Source organism: Lonchura striata, chromosome 1 (genome assembly GCF_050655825.1).
Source record: "Lonchura striata isolate lonStrDom1 chromosome 1, ASM5065582v1, whole genome shotgun sequence".
Taxonomy (NCBI): domain Eukaryota; kingdom Metazoa; phylum Chordata; class Aves; order Passeriformes; family Estrildidae; genus Lonchura; species Lonchura striata.
The window spans coordinates 30,935,921-30,959,511 of NC_140703.1; the positions used below are offsets into that span (position 1 = coordinate 30,935,921).

The 23,591-nt window shown below is 46.0% G+C and overlaps 2 protein-coding genes across 2 annotated transcripts in view; one reads left to right on the forward strand and one right to left on the reverse strand.

Annotated features, from left to right (window-relative positions):
• KPNA1 (karyopherin subunit alpha 1) overlaps window positions 1-3,708 on the reverse strand; it is a 50,343-nt gene extending 46,635 nt beyond the window's left edge. Inside the window, exon 1 of the mRNA XM_077781250.2 lies at window positions 3,603-3,708. The gene's annotated coding sequence lies outside the window, so the exon portion shown is untranslated. The remainder of the gene's footprint in view (window positions 1-3,602) is intronic.
• Window positions 3,709-7,429: 3,721 nt separating this feature from the next.
• FBXO40 (F-box protein 40) lies at window positions 7,430-16,302 on the forward strand. The gene is made up of 3 exons (XM_021549023.4): window positions 7,430-7,573; window positions 13,498-15,393; window positions 15,917-16,302. The coding sequence occupies exons 1-3, from the start codon at window positions 7,565-7,567 to the stop codon at window positions 16,112-16,114; spliced, it is 2,103 nt and encodes a 700-aa protein (XP_021404698.3). The 5' UTR covers window positions 7,430-7,564; the 3' UTR covers window positions 16,115-16,302.
• The last annotated feature ends 7,289 nt before the right edge of the window (window positions 16,303-23,591 follow it).

The window sequence follows — 23,591 nt, forward strand, 5'->3', positions numbered from 1 at the left end:
CAATAATTATGCTTCACTAAAGTGTTCACATATTCCAAACCAAATTTCTTCTGTCACTGAACTCCATTTATTCCTGTCTAACATGACCAGACCAGCAGAAGTGGCCCTGTGATGTGCAGTCTACCACAACTTTCTAACACTTTTTCAAACCTTCCTGCTACTAACATCCTTTTTAAATCAATTCTGGTGAAAGGAAATTTACTGTCACCTGCCTTAGACTACCTCTACTTTTTATCCTCAAAATGAATTATTAAGTCTGCACAATGTTTAATGCAATTCAAGACATTCAGGAGGTGGAATAATATAATTTCCAGTCCTACTGGTCTACAGATTTTATATTCAATATAGGTTTTGAGTGTTTCGCTTAAAATTACCTCTTCTGTTTTTCCAGAGTCCCTTTACCTTGTCCACAATAATTTAAAAGTACTGATATTTATACAGGCCTTGCATTCTACTGCTGGCATTTTGTATCTTGAAAACTCCACATTTATTGTTGGAAATAATCGAGCAGTTTCATCCACTTACTTGCTTAACAGACCTTAAAAACTGTAACAGACGAGGGTTTTTTTTTTCCTCAGAGCAGAAAAAAAGCTGACTTGCTATCATAATGCTGTCTCTGTTCTCTGTAATTTACATCAGCATTTCTCTCTATTAGTATTATTACATTAGTCAAACAAGTACATCCATTATGCTTTCGTCCCTTAGTATGAAGCTGAATAATTTTTCTATCAGTTCAGCTTCCACTTGGTTCTCTGAAAAAGAGGTGGTCTGGTCTTTCTACCTTGTTTGTCCATTACACCATTCCAGAACCTCCTGTGCGGATATTTCATCCACTCAGAATATTTCATCAAGTGTGTAATTCCTTTAATGTCTTTTATCTTTCTTCACTTATTCACAGCCTACTAGGCTCGCTCACTATTACCTTTGGCCTTCAGAAGTATTTGCTGCTGCCTTTCTATTTCTCTCATGTTTCAAATTAACAATAAAGCTCCTAGCCCTAAATCACATCACTTTTTTTTTTTTTTAATGTGCTATATGCTATTTTGGAAAAAGTTGATTTCAGTTTTTCAGGAAGGCACTAGTTCACGTCCATTATCCTCTTGCCATAAAAAAAAAATTTGCAACTTAAGAACTTGTTTAGTTACCTTTAAAATTACACTTTTATTTTGTCTACTCAAAGATAGAAATTACGCCCCCTCACAAACTTGTGGGACACTTCAGAAGAAAAAATTCAGAACCCCATGGAGGGGCAAACATAAACATTTTAAATCAAGCCTGCAGAATCAGGACCGTAAAAGAAAATGTACTGTTCTATTAACCTTAGCTCATTCAACGGAAGGGGAGGAAATAAAAAAAAAGAAAGAAAGAAAAGAGCACTGTATAGAAACACCAAAGCTGAAATAAGATGAAATAAGACTATCAAATAACCTGCTTAAATAAACATTTACATTTAGGAAATTCTATAAAGAACCTTTCAGAAACTGCCACAACTGACTGTAGGACTTTCAGTTCTCGTGGTGATCGGGCCAGTGCTGCTGCCATGGGCTTTTGCTGCCTTTTCCTTTCCAAATGGACTAAACTGGGACTTCTCCAGGAGCTAACACTCAGCTGAATATAGAGGACCACATGAGCATGCCAGCTCTGAAGTCATCAACACAGAGAACACAACATTGGAGAAAATCAGCACATGGCATGCTGACAGCAAGAGGTGAACACCCTGGTACAGGGTCAGAGTGAGAGACGGGATGCGACAAAGACTCTGCTTTGAAGTTGGGGGTCAGTGGGGGGATGCCAAGCCCCCAAAACAGTCACATCTCTCAGAAGTGAAGCATCACTGAATCTGTTTGAAAGACTGAAAAGAAAATCCATATTGAGAAAAACCTCTACCTCACGTGTCATCTTGAGTTACCCTGCCTCAAGCTACAATTCATTTCCCCTGTGCCTATGGGTATGTCTAAAGGGTAATTAAAAGGTGCAACCACAGTTCAAGTAGAAACTTCAAAACTGGGTTTGAATGAGTTAATTCACATGTCAATGCAGGTGGTAACACTGAAAGGAGAACACAATGAAGTTACAATAAAAACAAGGCCAAATACACAAAAGATCAGCTTGATACAACCTATTAATTTACACAGTGCTTCGTTAACTATACTACTCTAAGTGACAGCGGTATATATAAAATAGCTTTAAAATAAAGAGCTTCTGAGGATAAAGTCCCATTTCCTGAGAGTTCAATGACAGATCCCAGCTTTCCTAAGTCTTTCATTAACATCAAGCAGTCAGAGCAGAAAATACGCCAGCAAACAAAAAAACCCAGAGGAAAAGCAGCCTGAATAAAGGATAAAGGGACCATTAAACACCACCATTCAGCACCATTTGGGAATTCTGCAGAAACAGCAGCCCGGTATTTTCACAGCTCATGACGTATCTTTTCAGCCCGGAGTTTCATTTTCATGAAACGCCCTCAAGAGGCAAAACTTAAAATCATTGCTACATGGACCGTGCTACGGGCAACAAGATTTAGAGACTATGAATGGGACGGGTTCCTGTTGCATATAAAGTCTCTGGAACAGCACACGGCTGGAAACGGCTACCAAGAGCTAACCTGTCATCGTATACAGGCAGTCAAAAAAATAACATAAGTGAGATAATGAGGGCTACGGGGTGATATTTGCAGGGAGATGGCAGAGTTTTTGTAAATCACAAAACTAACACAGCAAAGAAAAAAAAATAAAATAAAAAAAAAAAGAAGCTTGGAAGACCCAGGAGAAAGTTTCCCTTCCCCTCCACGGATTCAATCAGGTTGGAAAAGACCTCTCAGATCACCGAGTCCAACTGTGACCCAACACCACCATGTCAAACACACCACGGCACCGAGTGCCACGAGTGCCACATCCAGTCTTTCCTCAAGCACCTCCAGGGACGATGGCTCCACCATCTCCTTGGGCAGCCCATTCCAATGCTTAACCACGCTTCTCGTGAAAAAATTCCACCTGATCTTCAAGCTAAACCTCCCTTGGCTCAGCTTAAGACGATGTCGTCTCGTCCAGCTGACGCCTTGCCTCTGCCCACCCCGTCCCGCCGTGGGAGCAGCAGCACCGGGCCATCCCGTCCCCGCGGCACCGAGTTCTCCGACTCCGCGCAGCCAGCCACGGTGACTTCCAAAGCCGGCGCGCGGCCCCGCCACCGGCACGAGCCAAGAGAGTCCCTCCGGCCACGAGGGGCCCCTCCCTGGGCAGAGCAGGACCGGCCCGTCTGTTCCCAGCTCCCCGCCAGGTGCCGGTCCCGGTCCCGGTCCCGGTCCCAATCCCGGCCCACGCGCGCGCCGCTCCCGCCGCGCCGGGCTCGGCCCCGCCCCGCGCGCGGCCCCCGCGCGCCTGTTGCGCGCGCGCGGGCCGGGGGTTCGCGAGAGGGCTCCCGCCGCGCGCGGCACCCCCGGCCCGGGCCTTCCCTCCCCCGCACACACACACAACCCGAGCCGCCGGCAGCCGATCCCCGCCCGGTCCCTCCTCCCGCGGGGACGCGGCCCCGCGCACCGCCCGGCTGCCGTCACGCTCGCCCCGCCGGGGCCGAGGTAACGGGGCTCCCCCCCGCCCCCGTACCTGCTGCCGGCCCGGCGCGGCACCGCGCTGTCTCCTCTCGGGCCCGAGGCGCGCGAGCGCCGCTCCCTCCCTGCCTCCCTCCTTCCCTCCCTGCCTGCCCGGCGCTGGCTGGCGGCGGCACTGCGCACGCGCGCGGCGCGCCGCGGCGCCCTCTGGGAGGGAGAGCCCTTCCGGCGAGACCGGCCGGCAGCGGCGGCGCCCTCCTCAGGACGGCGCGGCCCCGAAGGAAAGACTACGACTCCCGGCAAGCAGCGCGCGCCCCCGCGCGGGCGCGCCTCTCCCTCACGGGGCACGCCGGGAGTTGTAGTGCGACGGGCGGCTGCGCCGCGCCTCGGAGGGTTTGGGGAGCGGGGAGGAGGTGCCGCGTCCCTTTCCCGCCTGAGGGACGGCGGCGGCCGGCCGGTGGGGTGGCGTACCGGGACACGGAGGCGGCGGTGGCGATGGCGCAGCAGCCGTCAATGTTACGGCGGTGCTAGGCCCCAAGGCGCCGCCCGCCAGCGCCGCCGCCAGGGAGCTCCGTGCCGGGAAGTGCTGAAAGGGGCAGGGATGCTCCCGGGGCTGGTGCGGCCCAAGATAACGCAGCGGGCTGATGTCTCCACTTGAATTAATGCAGGTCCCCTAGCGGTGGCCTCGGTGTCACCGCAGACCGCGTCACTGCGGTGCGGCGGCCGCGGAGCCATTTCGCTGTGCCGCGGGCGGACAGAGGCGCGGGCCGGGGAGGCTGCGGCCAGCCACGGTGTGCGCTGCGGCAGACACGGGCAGCGCGTTCTGTGGCACAGGCGGGCCCGCACACCCACACAGGAGCACAGGCGGTGATGGCAGGAGGGGGAGCCCAAGCAGCACCTGCCAGGCTGCTTCCAGGCCCGTCCCAGGAGCCATCAGCCCAGTAAAGGCCCATTTCGAGAGGCACAGTGGCAGGTGGAAACCCAAACTAAGGACTCAGAGAAAAGAACATCCTGTCCAGTGCCATCCCAGGGGAGCCTCAGCCCCAGAGCACCTTTAGCATTGGGGGTGTCGCTGTCTTCAGGGGTGTGGGACAGGATGAGACGCAGGGGAAGAGCATTTGGGGATTGCACAGGACTCGTTAGGGAGTGATTAGGGCAGGAGCCAGGGTGACCTAGGTCACAGAGAAACAAATACAGCACACAGGAATAAAAAGGGCCAGTCCTGTGTAAATGGTTTGTGATGATTTGTCCATGTCCTGCACCTGATCAGCGCAGCCTGTCAGATCTTCTCATTAAACTCCTTCTGCACTTTGCCCTGCGTGAGGAACTTGTGGTCAGAACACCACAGGGAGCTGCTGCTGGGGGCTGGAGAGGTTGGGAGTGAGGGGCAGCTCCTGGGCACTGCCTGAGGCAGCTGCTGGAAGGAGACCCGCTGTACACGAGTGTAAATTCTTCTGTAAATACACAGATGGACACAGACGGTCACTAGCGCACTTCTGTCCTGCTCAGCTGGAGCAGGGCGTGGGATGAGGCTGTCAGTGCTGTGTGGGAGTGCTCTGTGTGGATGGATGTGTAATCTGTGACCATGTGTATTTGCTTAATTGGTGCATATGAAAATTCATGCATGTGCCTATTGGGAATACAAACTGTGTCTGGCTATTACTTGAACATGAACATGGGGCTGCAGGAGCCTCACCTCTCTCAGGCTACCAGATCTCAGACAATTTTGCCACATCAATAGATACATATATTTGTGTACATACACACATCGGTATATTTCACAGGGCTTCATATAGAAGCACAGCATTTCTACCCAGTGAATAAGATAGATTAAAGCAGACAGGCAACAGCTTTCTCCCAAAGCATTTGCACCAAAAAAAAAAAAAAAAAAAAAAAACACAGTTTCACTTTCCTTTCAGGGATTTCACATTTCTTGCACCCTACCTAAGCACATCTGTAATGCAGCAGGAGGTCTGGTTATAGTATTGGCTGGCATTCCTGATATACCTTGAATCAAATTAGCACAGTTATGGGTGGGAGCAGATACCTTCAGGTTCTCCTGGTTTTGATGAAAGTCCGGTTTCAGGTGCAACTGAGCTAATGCAGTGCAGGTACAAGGATGAATTCCTGTTTCCTGTCTCTCTGCTCTTCTCCCTTCTCCCCACCAAGTACATATTTTAAGGCGTGGTGAACTATGTTCATTCAGCATGTCTTGTGATAACCTGCCCTTAACAGCCACCACAGATGACACCTTTTTGAATCACAGTTATCACCTGCAGGCAAAGATTTGCAAAACTTGGGGCCTTGTGTGGGGTGAGGCTGTGAGGAAGCCTACCAGAGAGAGAGAGAGAGAGAGAGGCAGGCCCAGGCTGTCTGGATCTGTGTGATCACGGAATAAGGCATGGAAACAGCAAAAAGCACCACCAGAGTTCCAGCTGTCTGAAAGCAAAGATATCTGAGATCAGGCTGACATCAGGTGCTGGTAAAATTAAGACAGAAGGTAGCTCCGTTTCAGACAACTTCTGAAGCCCTGAGTGTTTTTGTAATCTGAGTTAATTCAGCTGGAGGGAATTTTCTCTTAAACCAATACACAATTTTGAGTAGACTTTTCCTTCATGCAAAAGCAAGGCACACCCTCAGCATGGTTTTAAACACAGCTTGAAAAGATGACAACAACATTTAAGGCTGACAAATGACCCTGAGCTGGGGGAGGAAGAGTGGAAGTGGACAAAGTAAATAGATCAGCCTTCACGTGTGATTGGGTTAAATTCAAGTTTAGGCAAAATACCCCTGGCTCTTGTTTTCCCCAGTGCAATGGGATGCCAGAAAATGGTATCATGATAATACAGCCCTTTCTAAAAAAGGCCACGGAGCCAGACTGCTGGCCATATTTAGCTCTACTAAGTTGCAATTGGCACCAGCAAGCCTTGGTTGTCACCCACTGACATTTTGTTCAGCCCTAAAAATGAAAACAGTTGCCTGCAATGTTTCAAGCCATGAGAGTCACTGGGGACTCACAGACAGGGAAAGAGAAAGATAAGGCAAAGTATCAAGTTCATCATGATTTAGGAACTCAAGGCCACCACAGCCAAAAGCGTTGTTCTGTGTTTCTGAGGCGGTGAGAGGTGGCAGCAAACAGCAGCAGGGTCACAAGGGATGTCTGCAGCCAAACAGGGTGAGCACCCACCAGGGAGAAGCAGGTCCTGCCCCATCTGAACCCCTGAACCTCACTGGCACCATTAGTTTGAAGTGCTCACCGTGGAAGTCACCGTGAAGTGCTGTAATGGGTCTGTGCCTGCAGTAAAACATGACTGCTCTCCTTTGCTCCTTTGCTTCCCCAGGTTTGGCTGAGGAAGGTGGTGCTGGGAGCTGTACCAAGGCTTACTCTTGGTGGCTGGTGGGACCTTTTCACTATGCAGTGGAGGGATTGAAGCTTGGGAGTCTCCTGGGGGTCCCCAGAAGGAGGGCAGGCACCTTTGCCCAGCTGCTCAAGCTTGGGCCATTCCCACTCTCCTCTCCTTGTGTCCACCCTGCCTGGACAGATCAGAAAACCACCACTGCTGTCTGTGCCAGCTGCTATGTCCAGTGACAGTGGGAATGGGGTGACAATTCCAACTGCAGAAACCACAAACTGGTGTGGGCACCAAGGGCAAACCTCCATCAGAAAGCATCAGGGAGCTGATACAGGGCTGGGGAAGGGGTTCAATCTTTTCCTCTCATGCAGGGGCCACAGAGTACTATTGGTTCTGCCTCTCCACTTGTCTGTGAAGTATCACTCCAGGAGTGACAGAGTTAACAAATACAGTGGAAGAGACAGCTCTGTAAGCTGAGCTACATGGTCACATGCACGGGTTTTATTTTTAACATCCCAAAACTACTTGATGTTTCTGCCTGGGCTTGCTCCGTGTCCTTCTGTTCTCTTCCCTTTCTTTGCGTGCAGGTCTCCCTCACCCACCTCACTTCAGCCCAGCTGAGCACAACCAGGAGAGAAGTGTTTAGTACGTGCACAGGGACTCTATGATCAAGGTAAGGCTTTGTAAATAGAGTTGGAGGTTTTATTGTACAAACCTTGGTGCAATGTAATGGTTACTGTAGCAAGCTATGAAAATCAAGACATCTTCAAAACAGCCTTTGTAATTAAGATGAAATAGAATAATCATGAGATGTCTTAAATGACACTCTAAAACAGAGGCAGCTGGTAACTGTGAGCACTTCTGTGACATACTACTCTAAAAAAAACCCTCCATAATATATTCAGTGAATTAGCTGTAGTTTGCAGCACTGTTTGCAGGATTTAAAAAAAAACTAAAATGCTGATTGTAAGATGGAAGCTTCAGCAGCAGATCAGATGATAAATCAAAAATTAAATTTCTGTTATTTTCAGGAAACTCAGAGAAGACAAGGAGATACAGTAAGGGTCAGAGGAAAGGGAAGAGCAATTTCATGGCAAAAGTGCTTATACTTAAAATGAGATTTGTAGATTGAGACTGCAAACTTTATGTTGGTAATCTAGACTGAATGAATGATGAAGTAAGAATTTCAATAGTTAAAGGTACTACTGTACCATTTAGTATTGTGACTGCTTAGCAATTTTTATTAATTAATCTCTTTTATTTTTATTTTATTACTTAGATCTTAACAAATAGCTCTGAGATTCTATACACCGGACACCTTTCAGAAAAGTATGTTAATGAGATTGTTACCAGAGCATAAAATTGAACCTGAGCCCAAAGAGAAAAAAAAAAACATGGTTTGGACCATTACCCTTCCTTTTTTTTCTTAAACTGCAACGAAACTGGACCCATTCTTTTAAAGCACTTGTTGAACTCAAACCAAGACCAAACCTATTTCCTAGTTACCAATGCAAAGTGAAAGTTTGCTTGACTGTGTCTACCAAGGACAGCACAGGGACTCCTGACATGTCTGAGGAGCAGCAGAGCAGCTCCATGTCACAGCCTGCTGATCTGCCTCCCCACAGGACTCCCCAGCAAGCCCAGCACATGATGCTGATGCTGAGCTATCCTGCACTATGCCACCAGCCCAGGGGACCATTTCAGCACCTGGAATTTTTGGGTGGGTTTCTCTCAGATGAGCTATGGCTACATTGAACCAGGTAGGGAGGAGCAAGAAACATTGCTGATTCAGGTCTTTTAGTGGGGAGTGCAGTGAAGGGTTCCCTGTCTTACCTGTGCCTCACTGCTCTGAAGTGTCCCTGCTCCTCCTGTAACAGCTTTCGTGCATTTCACCAGAAATTGCACAAGCAGATTTTTGGCGCCACTTTACTGCCCATGTGCAGCACAGATTTTTCCAGGCAAGGAGGAGGCCTGATGGTGCAACAGCTTCTCTTGATCTCCATGGTCCTGCAGGTCAGGTGTAGGGAGCTGATGTGCTGTTCTCAGAACCTGAGCAACAGGCAAGCTCCAGAAGAAAGGCAAGGAGCATGGATTGAATTCCTTGCCCAACTGATGAACTGTACAGTGGATTTCTTTCTTCAGTATAAAGCAATTCCAACCTGTTCAGTAACTCTGAAATAGTGGTTATTGCCATGAAACACCACGGCCTCATCCAGATGATCTCCAGGTAGGAAATACAGGCAGTAGCTCCCAAATTGTCACAGCTTCATCCTTCCATTGTTGGGCTTACCCAACAAGTCAGTTGTTTCACAGAAAATCATAGTCCTCCCCATGTCTTACGCTAAGGATTTGAAGTTCACCAGGATTGCCCTGGAATCAAAGGACCCTTTAAAATCCATGTGAATTTGTTCAAGGTCACTTCAAAAGTAGGTGTTGTTTATGCTCACTATCAGTGTTATTGAGGAAGATTTCATCTACACCTTTAATTCTCCCTTTCCAGCAGCTCTGAGCCATACCATACTCACTGCCTGCCTTATTTAAAGCTTGGCTGGGAACTTGTATGTACAAGGTCAGTCTGAATGGCAACTGCAGAGCAGGAGTGCCATGAAGGACAGTGACCCACTGTGCTGAGTGCCAAGGGGGTCATTCAAGCTGTAAGTGACCCTGCTGTGGATGTTGAGGTGTGGTGTTCAGCTTATTTAGAGGTCCCCACGATTCCAGGTGGTGCCATTTTTTGATTTGCCTTTTATTTTGTGTCTAAGAAGAGGACTTAAGAAAACTTGGGCTCCTGGGATTCATGTATAAATGCAGTACAGTATGGTTTCCAATGGCATAGTGATTTTGTCCTCACCTCTAAGAAATATCTATTTAGCAAAAGGAGACCCAAGCTTGATTTCTTGACAAGGTTGTTAAGCAAGTAGTGATTGAGGAAGAGCAGTGCATGAAGAGAAAAGAAAATAACTAGTTAAAGAAGACTTACTTGGTGTCCTAGAAAATGTGATTCTACAGCTGGCTCTGCCAAAGTTTTTGTGCAAGAGGCATGCAACTGCAGGTGAAACATAAACCTGAGCATCTCTATGCTTGGCATTTTTGCTTGGCTTTACATATTTGTATAAAACACCATATTTAATTCTACAGATTTTCATCTCTCTAAACTTAAATTTTACGTCTGCCAAATAGAAGTAATAGTATTTTTCAACCTCCAGTGCTTCTATAGTATTGCAAAGATAAATTAATTATTGTGAACATGGTTAGATCTAAGATAGTAAATATGCTGACATGAAAATACTTATATTGTAAGAAAATTGATAACTATTCCCCTCAAGATTTCAGTATGATAAATATGAGATAAACATTATATATTAGGTAACAAGGGTTAAAAGAAATAGAGAATATTGCCTATCTACCCTATACACTTCACCAAAAATATTCACATTCCTTCTGTTGTAACTTTATATATAACTTCAGCATTCTTGGCTCCAGTATTTGGATGTGAATTTTCATGAGATTTTTTTAAGAACTTGTTATCATGTTGTAAAATTTAGAAAGATTGTTTTATGTTCATTTGCAATTTCATCTCAGAGGCACTCTTTAGGGTCATTATCTGGGTTTCTGGTGGCCCTTTTTGATGTTTCTTCAAACTGGGAGGTATCCCTTGATTCTGTGTAAGGAGGTCAGGTACAATGTATGAACTTAGTATGCCAAATGGTCAGTCACATGCCAAATGAGAAAATACTTGTATTATTTTGCCTCATTTACTGCAAATTAATTAAATATGTGTCTTCTGAAAATAAATTTAATTGGTTTATAAACTGTAATTTATTATCACTGAAAAGGCCCACTCCAGACAGAGACATAGCTGCAGTTAAAATAGCAGCTGTATATTTTTAAACCTTACTTGATTTGCTGTCATGATGGTCTAAAAATATTTACCAAAGTGGACAGACTGGACTGTAATGTGCATTCTTTCCTTACACAGTAGCTTGAACATGATTGAAATAATAATTTTCTGGTTTGTTTGGTTTTTTTGTTTCCTAAACCAGACCTTGAGAAATTTTGCAAGTTGGATGGAATAAAGAAGTGTACAAGTTTAGAGAAATGTTTTGTCACCTGCCTTATCTGTGTGTCACCTACCTCTGGACGTTATGTATCAAACATACTGAGGCAAAATTTGTAAACTTTCTGCTGAGCATTTTGAGTTTGCTGTTTGTGTACTTGCAATAATACCATCAACTAAACCACAGCCAACTAAATTATCAATTAAAATACAGCGCTCCTGATTACTGGCATGGCAGAATAGAAGAAGCATTCAAACCCTGATAAATATCAGAAAAACTCTCTGTCCCTTCTTCCTGTTCTCTATGTTCACAGATTTGACAATGAGAGGAATAGATATCTTTTGTCTAAAAAGAACAGCATATACAAGTTAGAGATGAGATAAACTAAACTAAAAAACGCCTGAATAACAAGGAAGGCTGATTCTGCATCTGAATGCTGTGATATGGTCACTTTTCATAAACAAAGCATGTATTTTCTTTCTCTACACATGATTTGGACAGGGTTTATTTCAGCATACAACAATGTGAAAGCAGGCTTCTCTCCAGAAACTTTGCCATCAGTCCTTTCTGTATTTTGGAGAACAATAAGGCCTGTGCCTCTAATGTAGGGGGTTTTTTATCAACTATTTCTCCACAAGAGTTACTTTTGCAGTGGAAAGTATTGTTCACACAGTCGTGTTTTTATTGCAGTGTAATGTACCCAGCCTTCCTCTGACCTTATGCAAGTCATGGCTGGGACTATTTTTAGAGATTATATTTGCACCAAAATGCTACAAGAATGAGAGCAGCAAGGATGCCGCCAGTGTGAAATAAATCCATCTGTATCTCCTGCTTCTCTGAGCTGCATAAAAGTAGATGTAACTAAACAGCCTAAAGCAGGACAGGTGCCACCCCAAACCACAGGTATTTAAGGGCTTGGTGTGGCTGAGGCCACCCTGGCCAGCACCCTCGTGTCACCTCTGTGGAGAAGCCAGTGTTTCCAAGGCAAGGAAGGGATGTTATAATGAAAGTCACAACATTTTATTTTCTGCATTGCTGTATTGAGCTCTTTCCCTGCAAAGGTGATGGTACCTTATACTTGAGAGTATAAGTTTGAGTAAAGGGACCACAAAAGGTGTATGTTCTTTACTCAGCAGGGCCAAGAGAGAATGGGGTTGTTTCATTAAGAGGGTAAGCAGGTATTGATCAGCATTTTAAATTGCAAAAGATGGAACAAACTTGTGTTCAGCAATTAATGCACATCAAATTTTCAAATATGAGTGTTGGTATTTTGTGCAGAGACACACAAGCATTGCCTTTCCCAGACATTTTTTCTTCTCTGGTGTTGTTCATGACTTCCACTGCCAGGGTGTAAAGGTGTGAAAGACACAAAGTCAAGAGAACACCTTCAAGAAAGAGAGAGGAAGTTCTTCACATAAAATCTCTTCCCCTGAGCCTGAGCCCACTTCCTCTGCAGCACACCACTCCCCGGGGCTAGGTCACTTAACCCTGGGTTTGCAAAAGAAAGCACATCTAGGTAAACACTACTTTCTTTAACTTGTTTTCTTTAACCCTAGGAAAAATAATACAAAGTCAAAACTACTTTACAACCAATACCTGTCTTTTCTCAGAGCCAAGTGAGAGTCTATTGGGCCTATGGTAGTTCTTACTGCATGAAATGTATGGGGAGACGATTGGTCAAAAATTTTCTCCTATTTTCACATGAAAAGGAAAAGCAACCTGGGGCCTGTTTGAAAACAAAACTTGAGTTCTTCCTTATCATTAGCTTTTTTCTTTTGGCAAAGATTCACAGTGATTCCAGAACCAGGCTGGAATGCAGCTCCTATAGTAAGGAGCAAGAAGTCAAAAGCTGGGAAGTTTCTACTTGTAGCAGGTCTTCTATGGGCCAAGTTACTGATACCAGTTGAAAGTATCCAGGGAAGTAGCTTCAAGTCATGACTGGGAAGCCTCTAGTTCTGTAAGCCAACAATTGGAGTGTAAGGGTAAATCAGGAAAGCAGAGTAAAGAAGGCCAAGGAAGCTACCTCTTACCCAGGTTGTTTTCCACACTGGAATTATCCTGAAGATAATCCTCGCTCTTGACCTTGGTCGTGTAGAGTAAAGGGAGGTTCATTGTGCAACATCCATGTCTTTGTAGGGAGATGAGAAGAGGCCTAGGCCAAATGTTGAGAGGAAAAAGGAATGTCATTTTTCCTACTCACTGTTGAGGAAGTGGGATGCTCCTTCACTGTGCCCCTAGCAGTCTTGGTTTCAGCAGCCTGGTGAAATACTGGGACAGAAAACAGCTCATATCCTGGCTGCCTGAGCTAAGGAGTTAAGACCTTGTCTGTATCTGTGCTGCTACCAGGCAAGCTGTACCGTGGGGGTCAGAGGTGATAGGTGACTCTATGGAGCTGGCAGCCACTTTCTCCACCCTCATTCCCACCAGAAGTGCATGTTAACACCTCGTGAGGGGAAACCAGCTGTGGGCGTGGAGGGTCTGTGGCCATCCTCGTTCCTTCAGACAATAACTCTTGCCTTCTTGTCTTTGCCACAAACAGCACCGGGCCCAGAAAGCTCCCCCTGGGCAACACAGGCACTGTGAGCGATGTTTCAGCCGGCACTGCCGCGCACCCATTGAGATCTCCGTGTCCTGCATGGTGATCAGCTGCCACCTCCACTGCGGGGCCACCTTCCACATGTGCAAGGAAGAGGAGCACAAATTGCTCTGCCCCTTGGAGCAGGTGTCCTGCCTCAACTCAGCCTATGGCTGCCCTTTCTCCATGGCCCGCTTTAAGCTGGGGAAGCACCTCCAGGTCTGCCCAGCCAGTGTTGTCTGCTGCTCCATGGAGTGGAACCGCTGGCCAAACGTGGATTCAGACACAACGCTGCACAAGAATATTATGAAAGAGACCTTGAATGAAGAATGTCTGGACACAGCTTTGGCACTCAGAGACCAGAAGATACTTTTCAGGGCTTTGAAAATAGCTGAATTATTTCCAGAGTGGAGGAAAAAGGATGAACTGGAAGAACTAATGGATCAAGCCATGGGTGGGGAAGCAGGTGCTGTGGGAGGAGCTGCCTGTGGTTCCCAAGAGGGCAATGACCAGTCTGAGCTCAGCCAACGTGAGCGGGAAGATTTAGCAAAGGACAAAGAGGGAATGGATCTGGGGAGTTACAAGACGTGGGAGAACATTTTCAGCAAAGAGCTTCTGGCTTGCCAGGTAACAGGCTCAGCAGCCAGCACAGGACAAAAGACAGAGGAGGCTTCCAAGAAAACAGCATCAGCCTCTCGTGCTGCCAGCTCCACAGACAAGGCAAAGGAAGGACCTGATGGTGCAGAAGAGGGAAAGGGCCAAAAGTCTGAACAAGTAACACCGAGTAGAGAACTGAATGGACTGGCTCCCTGGCAAGAAGGAGTCCTGGAGAGGCTGAAGAAGGAAGTCGGTGTAGCGGATTACAACATGTATCTGGTACATCACGGGGGAATGCTCATCCGCTTTGGCCAGATGGCTGCGTGCACTCCCAGAGAAAAGGACTTTGTCTATGGGAACTTGGAAGCCCAGGAGGTGAAGACTGTCTACACCTTCAAAGTGCCAGTTAGTTACTGTGGCAAAAGAGCACGACTAGGAGATGCACTGGGCCACAAGATGCCAACTTCAGACAAGTCAGTGGATACCTCAGAACTGGGAATAAGCATAGAAGAACTACCTAAGACAAATATAGTTGAAGCCACGCTACTGTGTGCTCTGGAAAAAGAGCTGAAAGGTCATGAGATCTCTGAAGCAAGAGGTATCGACGGACTCTTTGTGGATTTTGCAACACAGACATACAGCTTTCCTTTGGAGCCTTTCTCCTCCAGCGCAGTTCTAGCAGATATTCTGGATGAAAACAGCCCACCAGAACTGCACATGGAGCTCTACACTGAATGTGTAACCAGAAGACACAACAAAAGCAGTTCAGCTTTCACGTTCACTTGCAGTCATTTCTTTAGGAGGGATGAGTTCCCATTCCACTTCAAGAATGTGCATGCTGATATCCAGTCATGCCTGGATGGATGGTTCCAGCATCGCTGCCCACTGGCCTACTTGGGATGTCCTTTTGTCCAAAATCACTTCCGCCCCGAGGGACTTAAGGCCAAGGTTATTTACAGCAAGCCTCTCAAGACATTTGCTATTAAGCCAGAGGTGGACACCCTTCTTGCTGAACCGGGCAAGTGCAATTCCATAGTGGATAGTCGAGGGAGAAACAAGGACTTGCTGAGCAGCCTCCCAGTGGAAGTGCTCAAGTACATTGCAGGATTCCTGGACAGCTTCAGTTTATCTCAGCTATCACAAGTGTCAGTGCTCATGAGGGACATCTGTGCAACTCTTCTTCAAGAGAGGGGAATGGTCCTGCTGGTTTGGGAGAAAAAAAGATATTCCCATGGTGGTACTTCTTGGAGAGCTCGCAAAAAGGCAAGTGACTGTGACACTGGGAAAAAGAGTCATGTGTTCTCTTCAGATAAAACATGGGAATGACAAGAAAAGCTGCATGTAAACGTGCAGACGTGGGGAAGGTTCATGAGGTTGTGAATTTGCACAGGGTTTTTTTTTTTGTCAGGGGCCAGGGCTGTAGAGTGCAGTACATCTAACAAAAGGATGAAGGTGTAACTAGACATTTTCTGAAAGTCCCCACCCAAGTTCATCTTGGGTAACCCATTTGCATGTGCACCACTTCTAGGCACTGAGAACTAAGAATTCCTGATATTTAAGTATTACCATCCCCATTAAAAATGGCAAGTGATAACTAAAGCAGCAAAACCAGCAAGTATGAGGTACATAACAATACACACCCTACTTTCACTTGCTATGCCAGCACTTCACCATCAGACGTTCATTGCAGCATCTAGAGTGAGTAATGTACACCCATTGTAAGCATAGACAGGTATTTAAAATCCTCATTTCCTCTCCCCAATTCCTGTCCCCTCTCTTGCATTAGATCTGGCAGTTCAGCAGCCTGTTCTCCAGAGTTCACAACTGGCAGCGCAGCGACGTCCCGAGCATGTCAGAGCACCTGAGGAATTGTCCCTTCTACCAGGCAGAGCACAGGACAGACCCCGTGCTGCTGACGGGCATGAGCGAATCTCGGGAGCAGACTCGAAAGACTTTGGTCTCTACTTTCAGGCACAGAGTCTGAACAACTTGCTTCCCCTCTGACATGCTCCCTTCAGGGCTCTGAGATGAAGATTTGGGGATTCAGGTGTAAAGGTTGTTGCTTCCAACTCTCCTTTGGACGTACAAAATTGGCTTCTCCCCAACTGCATTTGAAACCTCTGCATTTTTTTTCCCCGCATTAAATTGTTAAAGCTTCAACCACTGCTTACTAACATCACATGCTTTCTGTTTTCTGTTCCTGGTTTAATACAGCATCCTGAAGAAAGCAATGAGGATCTTACTTGAAAACATTTTTACATCCTTGAAGGTAGGCTGCTGCTCCTGTACCATGTGCCTGAGAGAAGCAAGAGCAGTTAATGTACTTAGCTCAAATAGATCTGAAACACCTTAGTTTTGTCTGGAAAGCCAAGTTCTTGGAGCACAAGTAGATACCATCCTGCCTGGCAGACCTAGGGACTGCTAACCTGCTCTGAGACATGGGCAAAAGAAAAAGACGCCCCAAAATTATATGAATTAATTAAAACTCCAGTGAGAACTCGGGAATCCACTGCGGGGCCACTGACCATAATTTAGGACCCTGACTAAGACAAGCACACCTAGCTGAGTGTAAGCCTAAAGCTGAGCTCATGGGAGCATTCAAACCAAACCAAAGCAAACAAACTTGCTCTTTGTTAGAAGTAACCAAGTAGCAAACAATTTTTGAGACTCAATTAACTTTTTATATTTTAAACTAACAACTTTCTGTGTTTTATCTGAAAATTCATTAAAACAATCAAAGAATATTAAAAATCATTTTTAGAATGCCTTACCAACTCAGTTTTGCAGTTGTAAATTGCGAATTCTGATTGTAAGCAACTGAAAAGAGGATGTCAAAGAAATATTATTCTTTTCCATAAAAGAAAAGTAATTCAGTAACCCATTCAGTATGGATAACAGTATGGATAATGTTTGCTTCAGTTGAATGGTCTGGAGTATGGAATCTTTTTTTACGGAGCAGAAAAGTGATTAGGATTTGGCTTATCTTTTAATAAATACACTAACTTAAACCAGAATGGGCTTGCTGAGGCAACAGATGAGAGAAAACAGGCATATTACCAGCAGTGTCTGTCCCATTACACTACTTGAAACCATTTCAGTGGTGCTAGTCAGAAATGCCATGGATGTGGTGGTGGGTGAGATTGCTCTGAAACAGCCATAAATTTATTTGTCAGTTTAGGACAGTTTGCAGCCACTGCACTGCCACAGGGTGCTGACTCACCCCCTTTCTTTTTTAACCTCATAGCCAGAAGTGTGAGCCCAGGACTGAGGTCTGGCTTTCATCTCTCTGTCTCAGGCAGGAGAGCCTTGCTGGGAGCTGGGATGTGCTCTAGACATGAAAATAAACTTCTCTGCACAGGTATCCTGCAGAAAACACAATTAGCATCCCAGGTTTATGAAGAGGAAACTGAAAGAAATGAACACAAGGAACCTAAGCTGGGCCAGGAGCAGTTAGAACCAGACACTCTGGTCCTTCATCCTGAGGCTTAAGGCCACTGCACAAAAACAAACTCTATTCTTTAAAGCTGCTTACAAAAACTCACCTATCCTCAAAACATTCCATGTAACATGTGCTGCCCAATATTATCTCCTTGGTTTACCCAGCAAAGTTGACAGATGTGAAAACATACAGCCAGAATTCCTAGACTTCCTAGGTCTGTAGGAATTCCTAAGAGACCTAGAATTCCTAGGTCTCTACATCAGGGCCTCATTCTTCACTTATCATGTGTCTGGTTTTGAAAGATGCTGAGCACCCAACCACAGCTGCAGACCACAGTATCTGCAAATGCATGTCCAAAATGCATTGAGTGCCAGAATCTATGCTGGGTGCTTGAAAATGGAGCCACTTACTTTTGTGGATAATCTGGGGAGGGTGGAAAAAAGTTGCTTAAATAACAAGACCTCAGAGTAAGTCAGTGCTCAAGGCTGGCAGGAGACCATGAAAAATTTCAGCCTGTGAACGATCTCTCACATGATCAGCCACTGTAGTTGCTATAAAGTGCTGTGGCTGCCCTGAAATTTTGGCCTATGTCAGGTGTGAATTTGGCTCATTTTACCTTTAGCGTCACCAGCACTGCTGCTATTCTGCTCCTGGCTGCATTCTGTCAGTTCCAGAGGATTTTGTTCTTGCCACTCCCTGCTCCTGGAGAGGCACGACTTCAGTTCCAGCCTTGTTAAAATGGATCCTGCTTCTTCCCTCCACAGGGGGTGCCTGAGTCAGACTTCAGGGGGATGCAACCTTTAGAAATACAAAGGTTGGTGCAGGTCAGAGTTAGGGATATTGTAACCTCTACCTCGTGGGATCAGCCAGAGTGTGCATAGAACATCCAGGAGACTGGATCATTTCCCTTCTGGTATTCCTACAGGGCATCCCAGCCTTACCCAGGGTGGAGAGCTGCAGGCTGGTGTCAGATGCAGTTTTATTAATCTAAGGGTCATGCCAAGCTAGCTCAGTGTTGATGTTCCTGCCATTAGCAGAGTCAGCAGAAGATTTAGGAGCTGGAAAGAACTGAATTTTCCTGCACTCTGTGTCTTGGTGAGCACAATGTTGGCTTATTTAAAAGGCGAGAGGCTTCGGTTTGGGTTCAGCAAGTTCTTAGCTCCTGGTTTGAGTTTGTAATTTGGCCAAGAAAACTTTGGTTAAATCTCAGTTTGAGTAATCTGGTTAGAAGAAACTGAGCATGTGGTGTTTTTCAAAATAGTCTATTGTTTTGGCAGGGTCTGAACTGGAAAAGGGGATCCAATTCCAGCAGAGCATTGAGGTTGCTCTCAGTCCAGCCTTCACACTCTGGATCTTCATGACTTTGATCTTGTTTGTGCTGTCCACAAGTCCTGTGAAGTGCAAGAGCAGTACTCCACACAGCCCAGTCTGACATGTCTTGCAGTGTTTTCTCTCACTGGAAAAGTGGAAGTGAAATGAAGGAATCATGGAAATCAGAAAGGTCAGAACAGGGCAAAAAAACTCATGACACGAGAAGACAAGAAACAGAAAAGGTAATGGGTTTGGATAGAGACCTGCCTCTTTGTAGCTGGTGTGAGGAGGGGCAAGAGGAGACAGGTGAAAGGGCACAGGAATGAAAGGAGCTGGGATGTGCTGCCAAAACCAGAGGTTTTCTGGATAAAAGCATTTCCTTGACAAATACTCCAGAAATTCCTAACTGGTGCTATACAGTAACATGGGGCAGATGAAAATTTTTAAGGGGTGAAAGGGCAAGTGACCTACTGACATGTATCCTAAGTCTGGGTTGAAGGAAGGAATTTTCTGATGGACCTCCAATTCCCAAAACTGAGAGAGCGCAGATAAGGCAAAGTTTATCTGAACAGTGCCTGTTATTTTGTGAAACTCTGTAACTCTTTGTTGCATTCTTGGGAATAAAAAAATATTATGGTATAAAAAAATACATTCAAATTCAGGTCTTAGCTTATTTTTTTGACTTCATCACATAAATTTTGCCTTCAAACTGGGGGTGGCAATTCCTGTACTGTCATATTAATTATGCTCCTGTCCTCTGCTCTGCTCTTCACTATAATTTTGCTGGTTGAAGACTTTTATTTATATATGTTTTATATTTATTTAATTTTAACAAAGATTTTTAGGTTTGACCTCATCTTCTTTTCACAGCCACTTTCTCCTTCCTGGTTCAGTTATTTACTTAAATGAAAAACTATATTTTCTTTTAAAAATCCATTTTCCAGATTAATGTTACATTATATCTACAAACATATGAAGAAAAGTTTTCTCCTTACCCTTCATTTTGTGGCTGCTCATCCAAGGGGCTTTTGCTTTTTTGCTTTGCATATTCCAGAGACACTGCACATCTCTCAGAAATTCTGAGCATTTTTCACATAGAGTTTCCTTACCACTGCATTCCACACTAAAGACTCTCAAAGTTCCTTGAAGCTTAATTCCTTTTGGAGTTTAATTCCTTGGAGTTTAATTTCTTTTGAAATAAAACATGCATATGCAGTGCAGGCTTATTTATCTTCCCACTGAATTTATATGTAAGGAAATTGTGATTGCACACTCCAAATTTATTTTTGATGGCCACCTGCTCTATGACTTAATTGCTATTTACAGCTAACAAATCTGTTGCAGGTTCAGTGATGGTTTGGTGAAGGAATTTGTCATGTCATTATGAGAATCATAGGCCTGAGGCCCATTATAATGATGAGATTATTCACTGGTCCATAAATCTGTTATTTTCCCATGTCAAGTTCTTTTCCCGATGTCAGCAGAGTTCTTACTGGGGTTTATCTCTCTTAATATTTGCTCTCTCTCTACATATCCAGGTATGAATTCAAGAAGTTCATGGCTGACACAGAGCTGCACCAGAGAAAAGCCTCTTTTAGCTTTCTGAGTTCCATCTAAACAACCTGTGACATCAAACATATTATATTAATGAACTAGTTTTATTTTCCTTTCTACCAGCCCCAAACAGCAGAATTTTTAACACTGGGGATGACTGTTAAGCTACCATGTTCCTGGTACTTGCCTAGTATCTAATTTACACCCTATATTGTTTCCTACCAATATCTAGAAGGTGGTTATAAAGATAATGGAGCCAAGGTCTTCTCAATAGTAGCAGGTGATGTATCAAGGGACAGTGACAACAAGCCGAATCCTGGTAAGCTCAGGCTGAACTTCAGGAAGGAGTTTTTTACCAGAAGGGCAGAAAAGCAACACTGGAACAGGTCCCCAGAAAGGTGGCAGTCTCTCCACTCTTGGCGGGTTTGCAGATTTGGCTGGACAAAGTTATGGGTCTGAGTCAGAGGTTGGACCAGAGACCTCTGGAGGTCTCCCAGCATCACTTTTCTGATTCCACAGCATTGCTTGAGATTCCCTCAGTGCACCAGCATCTGCCACTCTGGCCTCACCTGCTTCCCTTAGCTGGACTGGATGGTCCTTTGGCTACTGCTTTTGTCTGGTGTTGTTTCTCTCATCACAATGAGTGTATTCTTTCCCCTTGATGCCTAGGCCTCTGTTCATTGATACCTCCTTATCTGTCATCACATAGTGATTTAACAGGTTTTCATTTCCCTGAGTAGGAAAACAGATCTCCCAGCAGCTGTAGCACCACTGAATGGCTCTCTGGAGCTCAATGCCTTCATGGTAAAGCTGTGCTTTGCTGGAATATATGGGTGCCCTCTGGGAGCACAGATAATGCTGGACAACAGTGTTGGCCCCTGTAGGGCCAGGGGAGCACAGGTGAGCACATCTCAGCCTGGCAGGGACTCACAGGGTGTGCTGGCAGGTGTGTGTGACCTTACCCTGGAGAGGCACCAGGCAGAGCATCTGCCTGCTTATGGCTGGCAGGCCACATCTGACAGCTCATGGCTCCTAAGCATAGCTTCTGCAGGAGGAGTTAGCATTCCTTGTGAGGCTTTTCCAAGCAGGACTGAACTGGTGAGTGAGGATGGGACTGGGATGCAGAGTCTGTATCCAGACCTCCAAGATGTGTCTGGTGGTTATCATGATTTCCTGCAGGTGTGTATCCATGATTTTAGCTGCCCACAGCAAGGGTGAGTTCTGTTACTGTGAGGAGAGGAAACAGACCAGCAGAGAAGCAGCCAACTTCTCCCCATGTGTTTGAAAGACAGAGAAAAGGCAGAAGTTAAACACCATCAGAGCTCATCCATTTCCTTTCTCGCAGCTTGTTTCATCCCCAGTGATGTTTCTTCCTGCAAAGCCAGGGCTGAATTGGCAGCTGCTGATGGCACTACACACCCACTGGGCTAAAGGGGAGCTGGAGCTGGCTCATGCACTGCAGAGCAACCATCTTCTTTCCAGCTGAAGAAGGTTTTGCAGGAAAAAAAAAAAGAAAATAAAAAGAAACCCTCTTCAGCCTCCAAGTCTTTCACAAAAATAAAGTAGTCTAAAAAGCAAATATGCAGAGAGGTGACTGCTTTCAAACACTGCAGGTTGGGAAGGGCTCCTTGACACCAGCAGTTGTGCCTGATTTCCCTGCTGCCTCCAGGCTCCCAAGCTTGGTGCAGGAAGAGTTAATAGGTTTAAATGTAGGTTTTTTTTTCCCTGTAGCTATGTCAGAGTGAAAGTGAGGCAGCTCTGGTAGCCAGTGTGGGGCTTCTCCTGCACCCCCACCCCTGTAGTGAAGGTCACCCAGTGAAAACAGGGTCCTCCTAAAGGTGAATGCTTTTCCAGAGAGGAAAATGGTACAGGGTGAGAGGGGTCCACTGCCAGTCAGTATCCATCCCCCATGCAGAATCCTATGTATGGTCTGGGATGGGGAGGAGGTGGACCCTGAGATCCCCACACACAACTTTCAGTGGCCTGGTGAAGGCCCTGCCTTATGTCCTGGCTTATGGTCACTCCGTGGCTCTCCAGCAGGGTCAGCATTGCCCTGCTGCTCAGAAAAACCCACTGCAGCAGCCAAGGAGGGAACAATGCTGACTACAGGTGACCAGGTGGCCAAAAGTCCATGTGGCTGTATCAAAGCTGCTAGGAAGTGGGGACCCATCCCTTGGCTGCAAGGACTGAGCCTGGGAGACAAGAGATGTAGCATTTGTTTGTTTGTCCACTCCACAGCACCAGGCCCAGCAATCACTCAGCTGTGTTTGGTCAGTGAGGAAGGGAAGTTCCTGGGGGACAAGAGTCCCCTGTCCTCAGGCACTGAAACTGTCCTGCACTCTCCTACCACTGCTCCCAACACCCGTCATCACAGGTTGCTCAACTCCTTTCCATTGTGTACAGACTTTTGTACTGTGCTACCAATAAATCAATTCCCTGTTTGCCTCCTCCAGAACTTCCAAGAATTCATGTCATTCCAGCAGTGGCATCATTTGAGAGAGGTGTGAAGACTAGTCTGGCCTGCCACAACACAGAAATTCCTCTCCCAAACACACATTTCTCCTGGCACTGGCAAAGCTGAGATGGCCCTTTCAGCATCACCTTCTGCCTCAGCATCAGCTCAGTCCCAATGCAGGCACCAGCCACCCAGAGCTACCCTGGCAGAGCCCATCTCTGTGAGTGCCCATCTGAAGGCACCAGGTAGGTGTCAGGGGCAGAGGGACAAGTTCTTCAACCTGCCCAGACCTCCTCACACCCCACCTACCCACCACAGGCATCAAAACCTCTGAGTCACTCCACATCTTCCTGGTTGCCCATGCTTTCTTTCTGGTGTCCTCTCATACCCATTCTCTCCGTCCTCCTCTACCCTTTCACTTCTTCAGCTTTTATTTGACTCCCTGAGGTTCTGAGGTGGAAAATATCTCATTTCCTTCAGGGGAAAAGAGATTTTATGACTGAAGACGAAGCAACAGAACAAAGGTCTGTAGCAAGTGGACTGGACCCCAGCGGACAGGCACAAGAAAGCAGCCATGCCCCAAGGAGTTAGGCACACAGCTGGACCCCATGTTCAGCTGGAGGCTGAAGCTACCAAGGAGCTATAGCAAAAAATGCTTCCCCCTGTTGGAGCTGCTGGGCTTCGCACTCTCCTTGCCGCTGT